At 41.5% G+C, this 15,693-nt stretch overlaps 1 protein-coding gene across 1 annotated transcript; it reads left to right on the top strand.

Moving 5' to 3' along the window:
- Window positions 1-687: 687 nt before the first annotated feature.
- crata (carnitine O-acetyltransferase a) lies at window positions 688-13,418 on the top strand. The gene is made up of 14 exons (XM_080046777.1): window positions 688-811; window positions 2,342-2,629; window positions 3,307-3,425; window positions 4,118-4,171; window positions 4,539-4,704; window positions 5,750-5,924; window positions 6,467-6,645; window positions 7,031-7,131; window positions 7,934-8,053; window positions 8,203-8,325; window positions 8,638-8,773; window positions 9,329-9,391; window positions 10,013-10,150; window positions 11,455-13,418. The coding sequence occupies exons 1-14, from the start codon at window positions 785-787 to the stop codon at window positions 11,668-11,670; spliced, it is 1,905 nt and encodes a 634-aa protein (XP_079902903.1). The 5' UTR covers window positions 688-784; the 3' UTR covers window positions 11,671-13,418.
- The last annotated feature ends 2,275 nt before the right edge of the window (window positions 13,419-15,693 follow it).

Here is a 15,693-nt window from a genome sequence, read left to right as displayed (position 1 = left end):
CGAAATATAATATGAGCTACTTTAACTTGCTCTCTGTGGATGCTCTTTACCACAGCAAATCAATTAGTCAATACATTAATACATTTCAACAATTTTGCATTTGTGAAAAAGCACAAATGTATTTATTTTATTTTGTATTGAACATTTAGAAACAAACAAAGTACACAATGTTTTGCAGACAGAAGATGTATATTCCATCAAATACACATATAATATTTAACCTTGAAGAAGACAAGGAAACATAAATAAATATTAGTAAACACAATAAAAGAGGGGACTCTCTATAGAGGAGGGGGTGGGGGGTATTTCAAAAGTAAGTGACTTCTGGCATTGTTCATATAAAAAGCAACATTTACAAAGATGAAAAAAGTACACATTTATTATCTATAAGCAAAATAAACGTGTCACACAAAGCAGAATGTATTGTATTGTTAGCTTACTTTTAAACCCTTTCAAAGTAATATTATAATATCATAACACTGCTTTCCCCCCATCCTTAATTTAATCTGACAGTAAGCCTGAATGTTCTTATCAATACTCTATCAATAAGTCACACCCACCACCTTTATGGCAGCTGTTTGTGGTCGTGCGACATTCCCATTCCTTGCTGGCTCTTATTAAGTCAGCGGCACCGACACTCTATTCCCAGTGTTTCCAACCTGCCCTTCTACATTGGGTCCAGTGTGTAGACCAGACGCGAACATTACGCCTAGCTAATAGCTAAAAGCTAAAAGCTGTCCTTTCCTGACGGACCTCAGTGTGTGGGCGTTTCTCTCAATACAGAATGTGGGGCATTTGCAGCAGAACTATGGTAAGCAACGCATCTCTTGCTGACCATGTTTGTTTACACTGGCTGGTTAAAGAGCCAGCGTTAGCTTGAGAAATGAATTGTTTTCATAACTTTCTATATTCGACAACGTGAGACAAGCTAAACGACTGATATGAGTCAGTCCACTGCTCAGCTCACCAGCGTTAGGTATTGAAGGAATTCAAGCTTCTAGCAAAATGAACTACCTTATAAACGGATATAGCTAGCAGTTGTTAACAGTAGTTAGCCAAGCTAGCGCTAACTGGGGCAAAGGTGAACTGCTGGTCTGCTTAGACTCAATAAAGCTAAAATACAGTCTAGGACAAGCGTAACCGAGACTGTCATACACACTTGGTTACGAATAACAGTTTATCACAGATAGAGAGAATAACATTACGTATCATGTTACTGCTTAGAGAAGCATAGGTATAAAGATCATTTGACATATAGCCCTGTATCCTGGAGATGTTGTAAATGTGATTCCGTGTTTAGGCTATAGTGTAAGCATTTTGACAGATCAGGTGACAGATCTTTCAAAGTCATTTTTCAGTCCAGAGAATAACGGTAACCTGCTGACAGTGCATTCTACTGTCAGCTGCTCTTTAGAATTCTTCAAAATGAGCTATAACTGTAAGTTGCACGTGCACTGGGAACCTTCGCAAATAGCCTCTGAATATTGTCGATGTGTTTTAACCATGGACCTATTATAAAATGTTTTAACAATGCCATGACGTACTTATTATTGCCTGTTGACATACTGTATCTTGCTGTTTGGTTGAAAACATGGGTTGAAAACGAGCATATACACTGCCCTCTAGCCGCGACGACTGCTGAAAGCTGAACATCAATAGCTTTGACATGATGTTTATTTGACCAAAAATAGATGTGATATCAAAAAGTATGTGCTGTGGCAAAGAAGTCAAGTCAGTGTATACGTTTATCAAAGTCCTATTACTGAATTATAAATATTTGCAACATTCAACATGGCTGAACTTTTGGCTAAAAGAAGAAGTCATTTTAAATGCAGATGAGGCAATAATAGCAGCTGTTATCCCACAATGAATCAGCAGGCTAAATAATGCTAAATCGCATTATCTTCCAGTAAGTCCATTTGTTTTGCAACATCACACTTTTACCATGAATGTAGATACAGAGTGATTCAGGAGAATGCTTTCTGTCGCTTTCTGTCAAAATCAGTGAATATCTCCTCACAACCCGTAACCTGTCTGTACTGTGTGTGCCTTGAATAAAAATCTGGTCTTAAAACACATCCTAGGCTCTGTAAACTGGTATGTTAACAAAGGTTATGTGCAAAGAGGCCATCCGTAGCTAGCAACATGTCTGTTGGCATTTACTGAGCCTAGGCTGTGTATCACTTGATTTCTTTTCAGCGCGCACAGTACACCATACGTATACAGTTAGGGGTTTGTGAGGAGATAATCAGTGATTTAGAGGAAAAAGTGATTTTGACAACAAACAATCTCCAGGATCTCTCCACCTTTAATGTACACTCACTCTTTTTTCCCCTATCAGGTGAAGGTGAACCCCTGTGGCCTAATTAAACCCTGTCACCTGGTGAAGCCCGTCTCATCCACGCGGGTGAGTGGCCGCTACCAGAGCCACCAGAGGGGTCTCCCTGGCCTGCCCGTGCCCCCCCTGCAGCAGACCTGTGAGCGCTACATCACAGCCCTGGAGCCCATCGTGGAGGGAGACGAGCTCCAGCACACCAAACAGCTGCTGCAGGAGTTCCAGAGAGCAGGGGGGCTGGGAGAGAGACTGCAGAGAGGCCTGGAGAAGAGAGCAGCCAACGCAGACAACTGGGTGAGCATGCTGTGCTGCTGGACACTTTGAATTAGGGGCTTGACCGCAAATCAATATCACAAATCAATATCACAAATCAATATCATCATTAAATTAACATTTTACCTCAATTACGATGAATGGTCATTACGTTTATTTATTTTTTTGCCCTCATAGTTCACTGACATTGAGTCTTCAAAATGTGTTCTCTGAATGCTTTTAAAAACAAAATATATCATGAATCAGACAATGAACATATGAACAAATCCTTCTGTAGTAGCATTCAGAATAGTGCTAAGAAATATAGGGAAAGTTTAGTTGATGTAAGTGCTTTAGAAGTTGAGATTTTTTGGTTCAGAGTAATGAAAAAAAAGAATGTAGAGATAATGGACATTATAGATGGTTGTAAAGGAGAAATATACTGATGCAAACAGACAAGGTTTAGTCAAAAGAACACGTTAATGTACATTTTGGACGCTTTCTTTATACTAGTATGAAAGAAGACATTGTATGGAAGCAAAATAGCCCAAAATGTCAAAATTGAACCAGTGCTAGTAATTTTTTTTGTCTTTGCCTGTAGTGTTGAGACAGAGCTTCCCTGACACAACCTGTGTGCTCTCGTTCTCTGAGCTTCTGCAAATAGATGTTTAGGAGATGTATTATTTTGCCGTGATGTTGATGCGTGTCTGTCTATGCAGCTGTCCCAGTGGTGGGTGCAGGTGGCCTACCTGGAGTACCGGCTGCCTGTGGTGGTTCATTCAAGTCCCGGGCTGGTCCTGCCTCGCATGGACTTCAGGGATAAGCAGGGACAAATAAGGTGATCTCACGCGCGTACACACACACACACGCACACACACACACACGCACACACACACACACACACACACACACACACACACACACACACACACACACACACACACACACACACACACACACACACACACACACAGGAGCCACTCAAACAGAGTATGTGCTACGCCAAAAAATATGACAACTTTAAGATGAAGATAAATTGATGCATTTGTGTTCACAAGTGCATGGGTAAAGATTTCACACATGGACTGTTATTCCATTATTTAAAGGTGCACTATGTCACTTTGGGTGTGTCAGGAGGGGAACATTTTCTCAGGTATATACTCATAACTGAATAAAGACATTTTCATCACAGGAAAATGTGATCCCTGGAACACTGTTTGAAGTTAGAAAGCTTCCTGAAAAGTAACTGTTTCACTGTTGTTGTTCACAGCAGCAGGGCCCACAGTTTTGTTTATACCATATCCTACTCTTACATTTGGTTCCAGGGGCCTCAAAAGTAGAAATTTGAGTAGAAGTGTATTATGTTTTAAAGAGTAAATATGTTTAAGTGTATACTAACTGCAGGCTCTGCAAATGTAAGCAAACCCCCATCCTCTGAAACTACATAGTGCACCTTGAAGCAACACAAGGAAATGTTCAATAAAAGTTAAAATTGCAGTGAATTTGAATAGTTTTTTTTCCTCTGTTTAGGTTTGCTGCCAAGCTGATCGCGGGTGTTTTGGACTTTAAGTCAATGATTGACAAGTGAGTACCGACCTGGCTTCAGACATGCACCTCATTAACCCCATGCAGGCCTGTCAGTCTGTATTGTTTGTTCCATTTACTCTTTCAAGCTGGTGAAAGTCAGTTTTACTTTCAGATATGGGTTGGGGTTGGTGACTAACCACAGTTGCAGTTTCGGATGGATGGATGGATGGATGGATGGATGGATGGATGGATAGATGGATAGATGGATAGATGGATAGATGGATAGATGGATAGATGGATAGATGGATAGATGGATAGATGGATAGATAGATAGATAGATAGATAGATAGATAGATAGATAGATAGATAGATAGATAGATAGGTTGATGAATTGATTGAATGTCCAAGCTTGTGTGTTTTGCAGTGAGACCCTCCCCATTGAATATATGGGCGGGAAGCCCCTGTGTATGAACCAGTACTATGAAGTGATGTCATCGTGCCGTATCCCCGGTGTGAAGAGAGACTCCATAGTCAACCACGCCAAGAGCTCCACGCCCCCCAAACACATCACTGTAGTACACAACCATCAGGTGAGCAAGGCCAACCTGGGCTGGCTCTTTCTGCTCTTATATTCATTCTCCTGGACAATGCTTTCAAGTCCAGTCAAGTCAACCTTAAAGAGCATCTATTATGCCTTTTCTTCTTTTCTGACCTACAAATGCTGTTATAATGTTATACAGTCATGCTACATGATACCAAAGTGTCAGATAATGACATACATGCATTTTAGACAAATTCCCTGCTTACTGTCTAGGGTGGCTGCAGGTGGCTGTGCACAGCCTAAACACAGTTCGCGGCAGCCTAGTGTCTAGTTTCCGGGTTTTATCTACGTAGATAAAGCGGATTTTCCATGTATGGTCATGCTGCTACACGCTCAGACATGTCCCTGTCCCCCCCCCTCCCCGCCTGTTCAAATCTGCCTGTGCACACACTGCAGTCCGCTCAGTGTAACGTGAAACTAGGGGGCGTGCCTGTTGGTATGCATTCTCTGATTGGCCAGGTTCAAACAGAGTGCAGAGGGACAGAGCGTTTTTGCGTTTAGACTGCAGTACCAAAAGTTAGACTGTAAAATAGTATAATAGCACCCCTTTAATTGTCAATTCTGATACATGCAAAACATACATAAGAATCAAAATGACGTTTATCTCTGACCCACGGTGCAATAGGAATAATAAAATAAAGTAGAATAAGATAAAGATAAACATTATTTAAATAAATACTAAATAGTGCAAGAGTACAAAATAAAACGCTATATGTATATAAGAAGTAAGTAAATTAAATTAGATTGCAATGTGCAATTTTGACAACACACGCAAGCAAACACCTGCACCATCACAATAAGGTCTTTATTTTATTCTACTCTATTTTATTTTATTATTTCTATTGCACCGTTGATTGGAGATAAACGCCATTTTGATTCTCAAGTATGTCTCGCATATATAGGAATGGACAATAAAGTTTGACTCGACTTGACTTAACAGCTAGAGTTGATATTCTACCTTGCAAACAAGATGGTCAAGTAAGTGAGAAGCCTGACTGAGCCTTTCTTCTTCCCCACCCCTGTATTGGAATCAGTTCTTTGTGTTGGACGTGTACCACAGTGATGGCTCTCCGCTGACTGCAGACCAGCTGTGTGCTCAGCTGGACAAGATCTGCAGCTCCTCACCGCACACTGACCTGGAGCCAGTGGGCATCCTCACCACACAGCACAGAGACGCCTGGGGAAAGGCCTACGCAAACCTGACCAAGGGTAAGCTAAAGGGACACTGATGCTGGGGGAGGGGGATGTTCAAATATTATTATTTTTTTTTCATGGTGTAGTGTCCAATAAAAAAAATAAAACACCTCCATTCTTCTCACAGTGCCATTGCTGAACCTCCTCTTTTCAGCCTCTGTCTGAAACACTCTGTTTGCGCCTCTGCCTTCCAACAAGTCTGCTCTGATTTGCCCTGCTGGTTTGAATCTTACTGCCAGTTAGATTCAGGGGTATCTGGGGGTGTGGCTTATGACAGTTGGAGGTAGTGCTAAGTTAGGTTGGTAATGAGGCGGCGTGGCTTCTCCCCTTATGATGTCATAAGGGGAGAGAAATCTGACTGGGGTTTTTGAACACAGGTTTTCAGAAAGGAGAGAGGGTTGAACCAAGTGCATGTTGCATATTAGGTGACCCAAAGTTCATCCTGAATATGCTCATTTCTAAAGCTACACACTGTAAAGATATCTAGATTAGTTCAAGTGTTCCTATCCATCCTAACCTCCTGCTTGCTCTGTGTGCATGTGCTTGATTGTGTCCAGATAAGACCAACAAAGAGTGTGTGTCGGCTATCCAGAGGAGCGTCTTCACACTGTGTCTGGATGGAGCCAGGCCTCCAGTGTCTGAGGACAGCCACCGCAGCATAGCAGCTGTACAGATGCTGCATGGAGGAGGCAGCAGCCTGAACAGTGGCAACCGCTGGTTTGACAAGACACTGCAGGTGACACACACACACACACCCACCCACCCACCCACCCACCCACTCACTCACTCACTCACTCACTCACTCACTCACTCACTCACTCACTCACTCACTCACTCACTCACTCACTCACTCACTCACTCACTCACTCACTCACTCACTCACTCACTCACTCACTCACTCACTCACTCACTCACTCACTCACTCACTCTCCCTCTCCTTAGGGAAAGTGTAGATAATAGTTATAGTTCAAAACATTCACATACCTGTACATACAAAAAGGTTTATTCAGGTTTCACACTTGTAATTTATGTCCGGACCAAACAAGGTAGGTGTTAAAGTCCCCTTAATCTAAATAGCCATGTCAAATTGGTACACTAACACATTCTTTGCTTTCTTTCAGTTTATCATTGGAGAGGACGGGACATGCGGTGCAAACTATGAGCACGCCCCCGCCGAGGGCCCACCCATAGTGGCCTTGATCGACCATGTTGTAGAATACACGTAAGTAGCACAGAGAAATCTTCTGGCTCACTGTGTGTCTATTTGGATTTATTGTTCCTTCTCGTTAGAACATCTTTGAACAGTCTGCAACCAGGCAGACAGTGTCAAAGAGTTGACTTCCTTCTTTTTTGATACTCTTTATGTGTCAGATCTGAATATAAAAGAAAGAGAAAACACAAATATGTGTTAACAAATTCATAAGTAAGCATATATTAAGTGAGTAGAGGAAAAAGAAGGAAACAAGCTAAAATAAAATAAGAAGCAGTATATATGAACGTTAACAGTACTTTGCACATAGACTTTAATATATGCTTCAAATCATTTCAAAGTGTGTATTAAGATTGGACATGGAAATTGACAGAGAGGCCACTCCCCCTACCACAAGGACGTGCACGTACAAACACACACACACACACACACACACTCACTTCCACACGCAACTTCATTGTCTTCACTCAATATTTTTCCAATTGTTTATAATGCAGCCATTTTTGAAAATCCTTTTCCATCCTGACTCAAAAATATCACATACATCCCTCATCCTGTGTTGTTCTGTTCATATTATGAATTGTCATTGATCAGTTAGTTATTTGCAGTATATAAAGTTTATGTGGCCAATTTTAGTTATGTGGCTAATTGCTGTTAATCTTAATATTCTACAAAGGTATTTATCTGATGTAAGAGATTGTTCCTAATATTATACTGTATGTTATGGAGCCAATATGTAATGTTTTTTATTGTTTTTTTTGTTATTCTTTTTCATCTCTTCATTGTTTCTATTCTGTCTTGTTTCTGGTGACAGGAAGAAGCCAGACAGTCCTCAGTCTCCCATGGTGCATCTGTCCACACCCCAGAAACTACAATTTAACATCACGCCTCAGATCAAGAAGGACATAGAGCAAGCCAAGCAGGACATGAACATGTGAGGGCAGCTGTTTTCTTTTGATATGTTTGCTGCTACTGGTTGTCAAAATGTTCTTCAGGGTCAATAACGTATCTATCTATCTATCCATCTATCCATCTATCCATCTATCCATCCATCCATCCATCTTGACGTTTCTCCCCCCACAGCCTGGCCCAAGACCTGGATGTGAAGGTGGTGGTGTTTGGACACTTTGGGAAGAATGTCCCCAAAGCCCACCAGATGAGCCCCGATGCTTTCATTCAGATAGCACTACAACTGGCTTACTACAGGTGAGAGGCTGAGCAGTCAGGGAGATTGAATGGTGTAAGCCTAAGATAAATACTTCATTCATTCTGTATCTATCTTGATCACTAGACGTGTGTTACATAGCTATGGTCTTAACATTTTACTTTGTTTCATAGTTAAAACAATCTTAATAAAAAAAAAAACAGACTACGGAATTTTGACCGTGGATGGTAGTTGTCAGTCCGATTTCAGATAAGTAGATGGCAGCTATATCGGACCTGGTAATGATATTGGATGGTATTTTCCCCATCCCTAAACCTCACTGTGTGTGTGTGTCCTCTTGTGTGTGTGTGCAGGTTGTACCAGCGCTGCTGTGCCACCTATGAGAGCGCCTCCCTGCGTATGTTCAGACTGGGGCGGACAGACACCATCAGATCAGCCTCTGGAGCCTCTGCTTCCTTTGTCAAAGCCTTCGATGACTCCAGCAAACAGGTAGCACAGTGAATACACTGGCAGTGAACTGACCAACCCACACTTTACCTTTGACAACTTAAAACAATAAGTGATAAGTGATTGGTCTTTAACTCAAAAACGACTTGAGCTGTAGGACAGAAACATTGCTGGAAACTAGGGCCCGACCGATATGGATCTTTCTGGGGCCGATTCCGATGTAAGACAATTGGATGATCATTTTAAATTCTTTTCACATCATTTCTAAGTAACACCAAGATACATTCCCTGCACTTTGTTATGAGAAATAAAAGTGTTAACATCTCAACTATCAGACAACTTCTAGACCATGATGATTCTTCTCAGAGAATCAGCTCTGTCAGGCTCTACTGTAAATATCATTTCAGAAGAATATCAAACCAGAGATGGAACACAAAGTGATGATGTATAATTAATCAGCGCTGGTTATTCTTTTAATGTGGAGGAATTTCAGTGTTGCACTTAATGTTTCAAGTCAAACTCTTCAAATGACTTTAAAACACTGTTGAACAATAAGCGTGTGGTAATGTTCCTGTCTCCTTCCTGTTTTTGTCCCAGAACACAGAGAAGGTTGATCTGCTGGTGAAAGCTGTGAACGCACACAGGTCTTATACTACCATGGTGAGTACACACACAGCACTGACAGCATGGGCAGACAGTAAACCACACGTCTGCTCATATCCCATATCTATCTAATGAGAAATAGTTATTCTGTGTCATAGAGCTCCATAGTAATAAGGGGCCCTTTTACACGGTGAAAACGTGACGGTTTTCCCCTTTATGGTTTCAAAAGTTAACACATTCAGACACAATTTATCTGACATCTTCACTCGTATACATGTTTTCGGAGAAAACGGGACGAAATCGCTGTAGTACGCATGCCAAGCCAATAGTCAGCGGTGACACTTAGCCTAGTAGATAGCTCTTCCGGTACAATTTGATGCATAAAACCTTACTGTAACCGAAAATGAATGCCACTAACGTTCATGAAGCGGTTAGGGTAAGCATAAGCTTACAAGAAATTACAAGCTTTCTGTCCTCTTATTTCACCGCGTTACCTTCCTGTTAGGTGTACTTCAAGTTCAAAATAAAAGTCAATTCACGTTTGTCCAGTGAAATGCTATTAATGTGAAGCCAGGGAAATGCTTTTAATGTGAAGCCGTATCCTTAATGCTCTTTTTGTTTGAACAGTAGCTGTTGTTTTCATGTTGGTGTCTTTTGACTTGTCCCCCTCCCTCTCAGGCGATCAGCGGGCAGGCCATAGACAGACACCTGCTGGGTCTGAAGCTGCAGGCTGCTGAGGAGAAGCTCTCTGTGCCTGACATATTCACAGACGCTGCCTACTCTAAAGCCTTACACTACAGGTTATCTACCAGTCAGGTATGGGCTAAACTGACTATTTAATTCAGCTTTATTTCAGACACACCGGTCCATGTCAGTATAACATATATAGAAAAAAACAACAGCAACAAAAACAAGACAAAAAAAGTAATATTCATTTAAAGTTCACAAGTAAGAGAATCAGAATTTACATAGGCATTTGTTTCAATGTTTTCCAAAAATAAGATGTGTTTTTGCTGTTCTACAGTTTCCACTTGTTGCACCTCTTAGGGTGTATTCACACTGGGAAAGTCCACTAGTTCACTTGCTTTGGTCCAGACCAAATAGAATTTAGATTTTTTTTTTTTGGTGTGGTCCACTTTCATATTGCCCCTTTTGCAAGTGAACCAGCATTACGAAGCAAAACCACAGGTGATCTGAGATCATTCATTCATTGGACAGACATTCTGGGGTGGAGAGAAGCAGGAAGAACGAAGTAAAAACTGCGAATTTATCATTGATATAATATGGGGTAAAAATAATAAAAAGGCCTACATCTAACCTATAAATAAAGAAGAAAAACATCAAATTATTGTTGTTTCATATGGTTATATTATATGACAATGCCACATTATGTGGCTTGTAGCCTACAATGTGAAACATAATTTTTACTGTATTTTTGCTGCTGGAAGCGCGGCTCGCGTGAAGAATAGGCTCATGCCGACACTCAGCTGATTAAGCTGTGTATCAGCTGGGTGTCAGTTCGGCGCAGTTCAGCTCCAAACTGACACGGGGACAGTATTGACGGTCCCGTTGGGAAGAAAAATAAAAACACACTTCATGCAAAGCGCAGCGTGAACCTGTTGGCACTGTAGGCTACTACGGGAGACGCTCCTCTCCATCTGATCGCTGAACACATCAGCATGTGTACGCGTCATTATCAAATGTAATATTTTCGCTCGGGGCTCCCGGTCAAACCACAACAAATATTCCTAACAATGGATTTATTAAAAAAGAAAAGAAAGAAAAGGCGCAGTGCTTCCTGCAATTGGGTCGGATCGAGTCCGGACAAATTCACACCACAAACGAACTGCAGCAGAGTGCGTATGGAAGCGCATCGAGACCACCTCTTCAGCTGGGTCTCGGAGCGCTTGTTTGGTCCACCCCCGATCGCGAATGCTGTATTCACACCTGCCTGAAAGATGTGCACCGAAGCCGGAAGTGCACCTGAGTTTGTTTCAACCGAACTAAACACGGCATGTGTGAATACACCCTTAGTTCTTATCCTGCTGTTCTGTTTGTTTATCAAAATGGCAGAGTAACTGTTTGCTTGACTAACCGCTTTTCATTATCATCTCCTTTAGGTTCCGTCTAAGACCGACTGCGTCATGTGTTTCGGCCCGGTGGTGTCGGACGGCTACGGCGTGTGCTACAACCCCATGAACCAACACATCAACTTTGCCGTGTCGTCTTTCAACAGCTGTACAGACACCAGCACAGAGCGCATGGCCCGGGCCGTGGAGGGAGCACTGTGTGACATGAGGACACTGCTGGAGCAAACCCCCAGAGCCAAACTGTGAATCTCAGGCTGGATACTACTAACTGAAGAGGAACACCTACTATTATTAATGTGACATTTCTAATGACACAACCTGGTACAATGTTACCAAGCGTGAGCTAGTAGTCTGTAGTATTCTGCTGACTTACCAATGTTATTGATCACCCATCATCATGCACTTTAAATGATGCTGTGATACCTGCTGTGTAACAAACACACACACACACACACACACGCACACACACACACACACACACACACACACACACACACACACTCACTCAATGATGAGCCACACGTCTGTTTTTACAGACATTACTGTTTAAACCTACAGTACAACACACAACAGAAATGTATCTCGTTGATGACTCTGGTTGAGACCAATCCAGACAATCAGTTGATTTTCATTTTTTTAGTTTTTCTAAATCTGTGTTTCCATAAAACTGGTTGATGCCTGTGTGCCTTAGACCTCCACTGTGGATTGAGTGAAACAATTGAAAGCACAGATCCTAGGTGTCATTACAGCATGGTTTACTCTTACATTTCTTTAAAAATTGCATTTTTCATCACTGGAATGTACAAAGCCCCGTCTGAGTTCACATGATATGAATATATGGTTGTTTAAACCCAAGTGTTTAAACCAAAGTCTCCATGGAACATTTATCCATGCCAACCGATTGATACACTTGAAACCAAGACCCTCCAGACGTATGCATTTAGCATATAGAATAAAACCTGGGAATTGTAGTTCTGTCAATCAGAGCACGTTAGCCATTGTGCACTTGGTTCTGTTTCTAAAATACCTCTCCTGGCCTATGCTTTGTCATTACATATAAATAATGCATTAGCAATCAAATCAGACTTCTGCAGTGTAATGAGCAGTGGATGTTAAGTGTATTATATTTTATGCAGCACAATGGAAAGATTCTCCATTTATTGAGACTGATGAGTAATATGGGCTTTCATTGATTGGGTACGAATGACATATTATAACTGCATTCTCTTGTATCTATTTGCCTTGCTTCGCGATGTGTCCAGCAACATAGCCTTTATACCAGATTTATTTTCAGAACATTTGTGAAGTGCAAATTGACTCCTTGCATTCATGTCACTGATTGACTTTGGTTGGCCAGTTAGCACTTGGTCCATGTTTGTAGTGCACACTAGAGAACATACAGTAGGTTTGAATGGAGGAGGGGATGTTGGGAGGATACCCCACTACCTCCCAAATAAATACACATTTTTCAAAGCATTTGCTGCAAGTGATTTCTGCTTTTTTTGTCCTAACAGTATAGTAGAGATTGTATCAATGCACGTCCATACAGTTTTAAGTCTAAAATAAGTCCATTGCTCCTAAATAAGTCCATTGCTAAAGTGTTTCTACTCCTCTGTTAAAAGTTCAAGGCTTGTGGTACAAACTGGAAGACACATGACACATGTAATTAAAGGTGGAGTCAGCAATACTTGATAACACCTGTTTTCAAAATCAGTGAATATCTTCTTACTTTCCGCTACCTGTACGTACTGTGTGTACGCTGAACGACTGATTTTGAAAACAGGTGTTTCTCCAGAATAGCCGACTCAACTTTTAAACGTGAGTCACAAAGTGGCTCTTACTGGCACTTAAGCAAGAATCCACTTCAATAAATAAAAACAGCTGACTACTGTGAATGTAGCAGCATGTGGTGACTATAGCTTCCTGTGTGTTCACTGGATTCACCCTTTCACTCAAACTCAGCCCGTCCACATATAGTCACCTCATGGGTTCACTTCCTCACTGTAACCCCCTCATCCTCTCTAGCTGCTCTGTCTGCTCTCCTCATGCTTACCACAGCAGCTTTAGATCCCCTCCCAGGTATTTGACATGAAAGCATGTGAAGACAGTCATATGAGACTCCATCACCTCACCAAAGGGTCTTGGCTTAGTGAAGCAACTTATCTAAGACTAATACAGCAAATCCAGTTGCCTTGGTTTCAGCTATTCCTGATGAGAGCATATGTTGTATTTAATCCCTTATTGCCAGTATTAACTGGAGACCCTTCTGAGTTTGTATTCTTCGTCAGAAACTCACTCGTCATCATCCGCTTAACCGGGAAAAGCTCCAGCATGGAACCCCTTCCCAGGCCACATCAACCAGCTCTGACTGGGGGATCCCGAGGCGTTCCCAGGCCAGTGTGGAGATATAGGTTGCGTTCCGAATCGCATACTTTCTACTAGGCCTATATAGTATGTAGAAAAAAGATATATGATGTCCCGATTCTTGTGGCCAGATTTAGGATGGTTAGAAGTACCCGGATGTCCTACTTCATGCGGCCAAGATTGTTAGTGTTGAAAACTGCATCCTATTTGGGCGATTCTGGCCCACAATCCAGTGCGCACGTGAAGTGACGTCACATCGACGAAGCCTCCATATGAAAACAAACGGGGATGAGACGGATATAAAAGCAAGAGGCAAGATCAAGGAGCCATGTTAGGATGAAATAAAAGAGTAAAGTATGTCCCATTTCGCGGGAATCCCGAAATCCCGGGACCCGTCCAGCAACCCTAGCGCCCAGGGGGCAATGAATGCTATTTTTATATAGTTTTTCTTTATGCCTTTGTCATGGGTACGCTCACCCAGGAACTACAGCTGGCGTTGTAAAAACACTACCGCTTTGGGTGCAAGAAGGCAAGGCAAGGCAAGTTTATTTCTAAAGCACATTTCGGACACAAGGACATTCAAGGTGCTTTACAGATGCAAAAACAAAATACATCAAGTATAGAGCACACATTTAAAAAAAAGCGAATGAGAAACATGAATATAAATAAAACATAAAATAATTAAAACATTTAGAAATAATAAAAATTTAAAATTACAGGTTAAAACGGAAACAGTAAAGTCTTCAGACCTGATTTAAAAGAGCCGAGTGTTGAAGCGGACCTCAAGTTCCCTGGAAGTTTATTCCAGAGCTTGGGTGCATTAAAACTGAAGGCTGCCTCTCCCTGTCTGGTCCTTACTCTGGGGACTGTCAGTAGCCCAGTCCCAGATGATCTGAGAGCTCTGACTGGTTGGTAAGGGATCAGCAGGTCAGCGATGTATTTAGGCCCTAAACCATATAGGGCTTTATAGACCAACATCAATATTTTAAAATCAATTCTTTGAGTGACAGGAAGCCAGTGTAAAGACCTAAGAACTGGGGTAATGTATACAATCTGAAAGTTCCTCGGATAGTACACCATATACAGGAGCTACTATATATACCATACATACATACTGTACATACACACATACACATACATGCAAAACTAAAGCTAACTAACCAACTCAAGCAGTCAGACAAATGTAGAGCATTACAAAGTTTCTCTCTGAGATGTGGTGGAGAAAAAACACAAGTACCTTGCTTTTATATTTGAATACAGGACTTGAGTATATGTGTATAAATGTACATAAATGTATTCTATAATTGACCACTGTGGGCCACCTACAGTATGAGTGATCTTTGGGTAATGATGAGTGCTGTGAGTGAAGTGAGAAATGCTTGACTTCATTAAGTACAATCAATCAATATCCTTTAAGTATGTTCATTTTAGCCCATAAGAACTACTTTTGCTTGTATGCATTTCTTAATTTTTTCTAGGGGTGTTGTTAATTGTGACATTGGCCTATACTAGTCAAACTGTCTTGTCTTGACTGGCTGTTTCACTTATGTAACCCTATGGCCTCAGCTTCCTCCTTGCTTAATTTCCTCTGTCAGACTGCCTGCTGATAGGACACTATTCAGGAACACATTTAAGGGACCTTAAAGAGTAACTAAACCCCAAAACCACTTTTTTCAGATTACAACCATTTTTTTTTCTTCTTTTTTTTTAACTTTTTTTTGGCATTGTCATGCTTTATTGATAGTGAGAAGAGACAGGGGTGCAATGGGGCAGAGAGGGGAGTGACGTGCAGAGTGGCGTTTACTGAAATGTCACCAACATTGTAAACCAGAAGTTATGAGGAGAATTGCTACAGCAGTTGGCACTCTGCAGCGACAACACGCCTAGGCATTCATGCTGCGTTCG

Source organism: Ammodytes marinus, assembly GCF_949987685.1.
Source record: "Ammodytes marinus genome assembly, chromosome: 18".
Taxonomy (NCBI): Eukaryota; Metazoa; Chordata; class Actinopteri; order Uranoscopiformes; family Ammodytidae; genus Ammodytes; species Ammodytes marinus.
The sequence above is the reverse complement of the archived record's forward strand: the minus strand, read 5'-3'. Positions and strand labels throughout refer to the sequence as shown.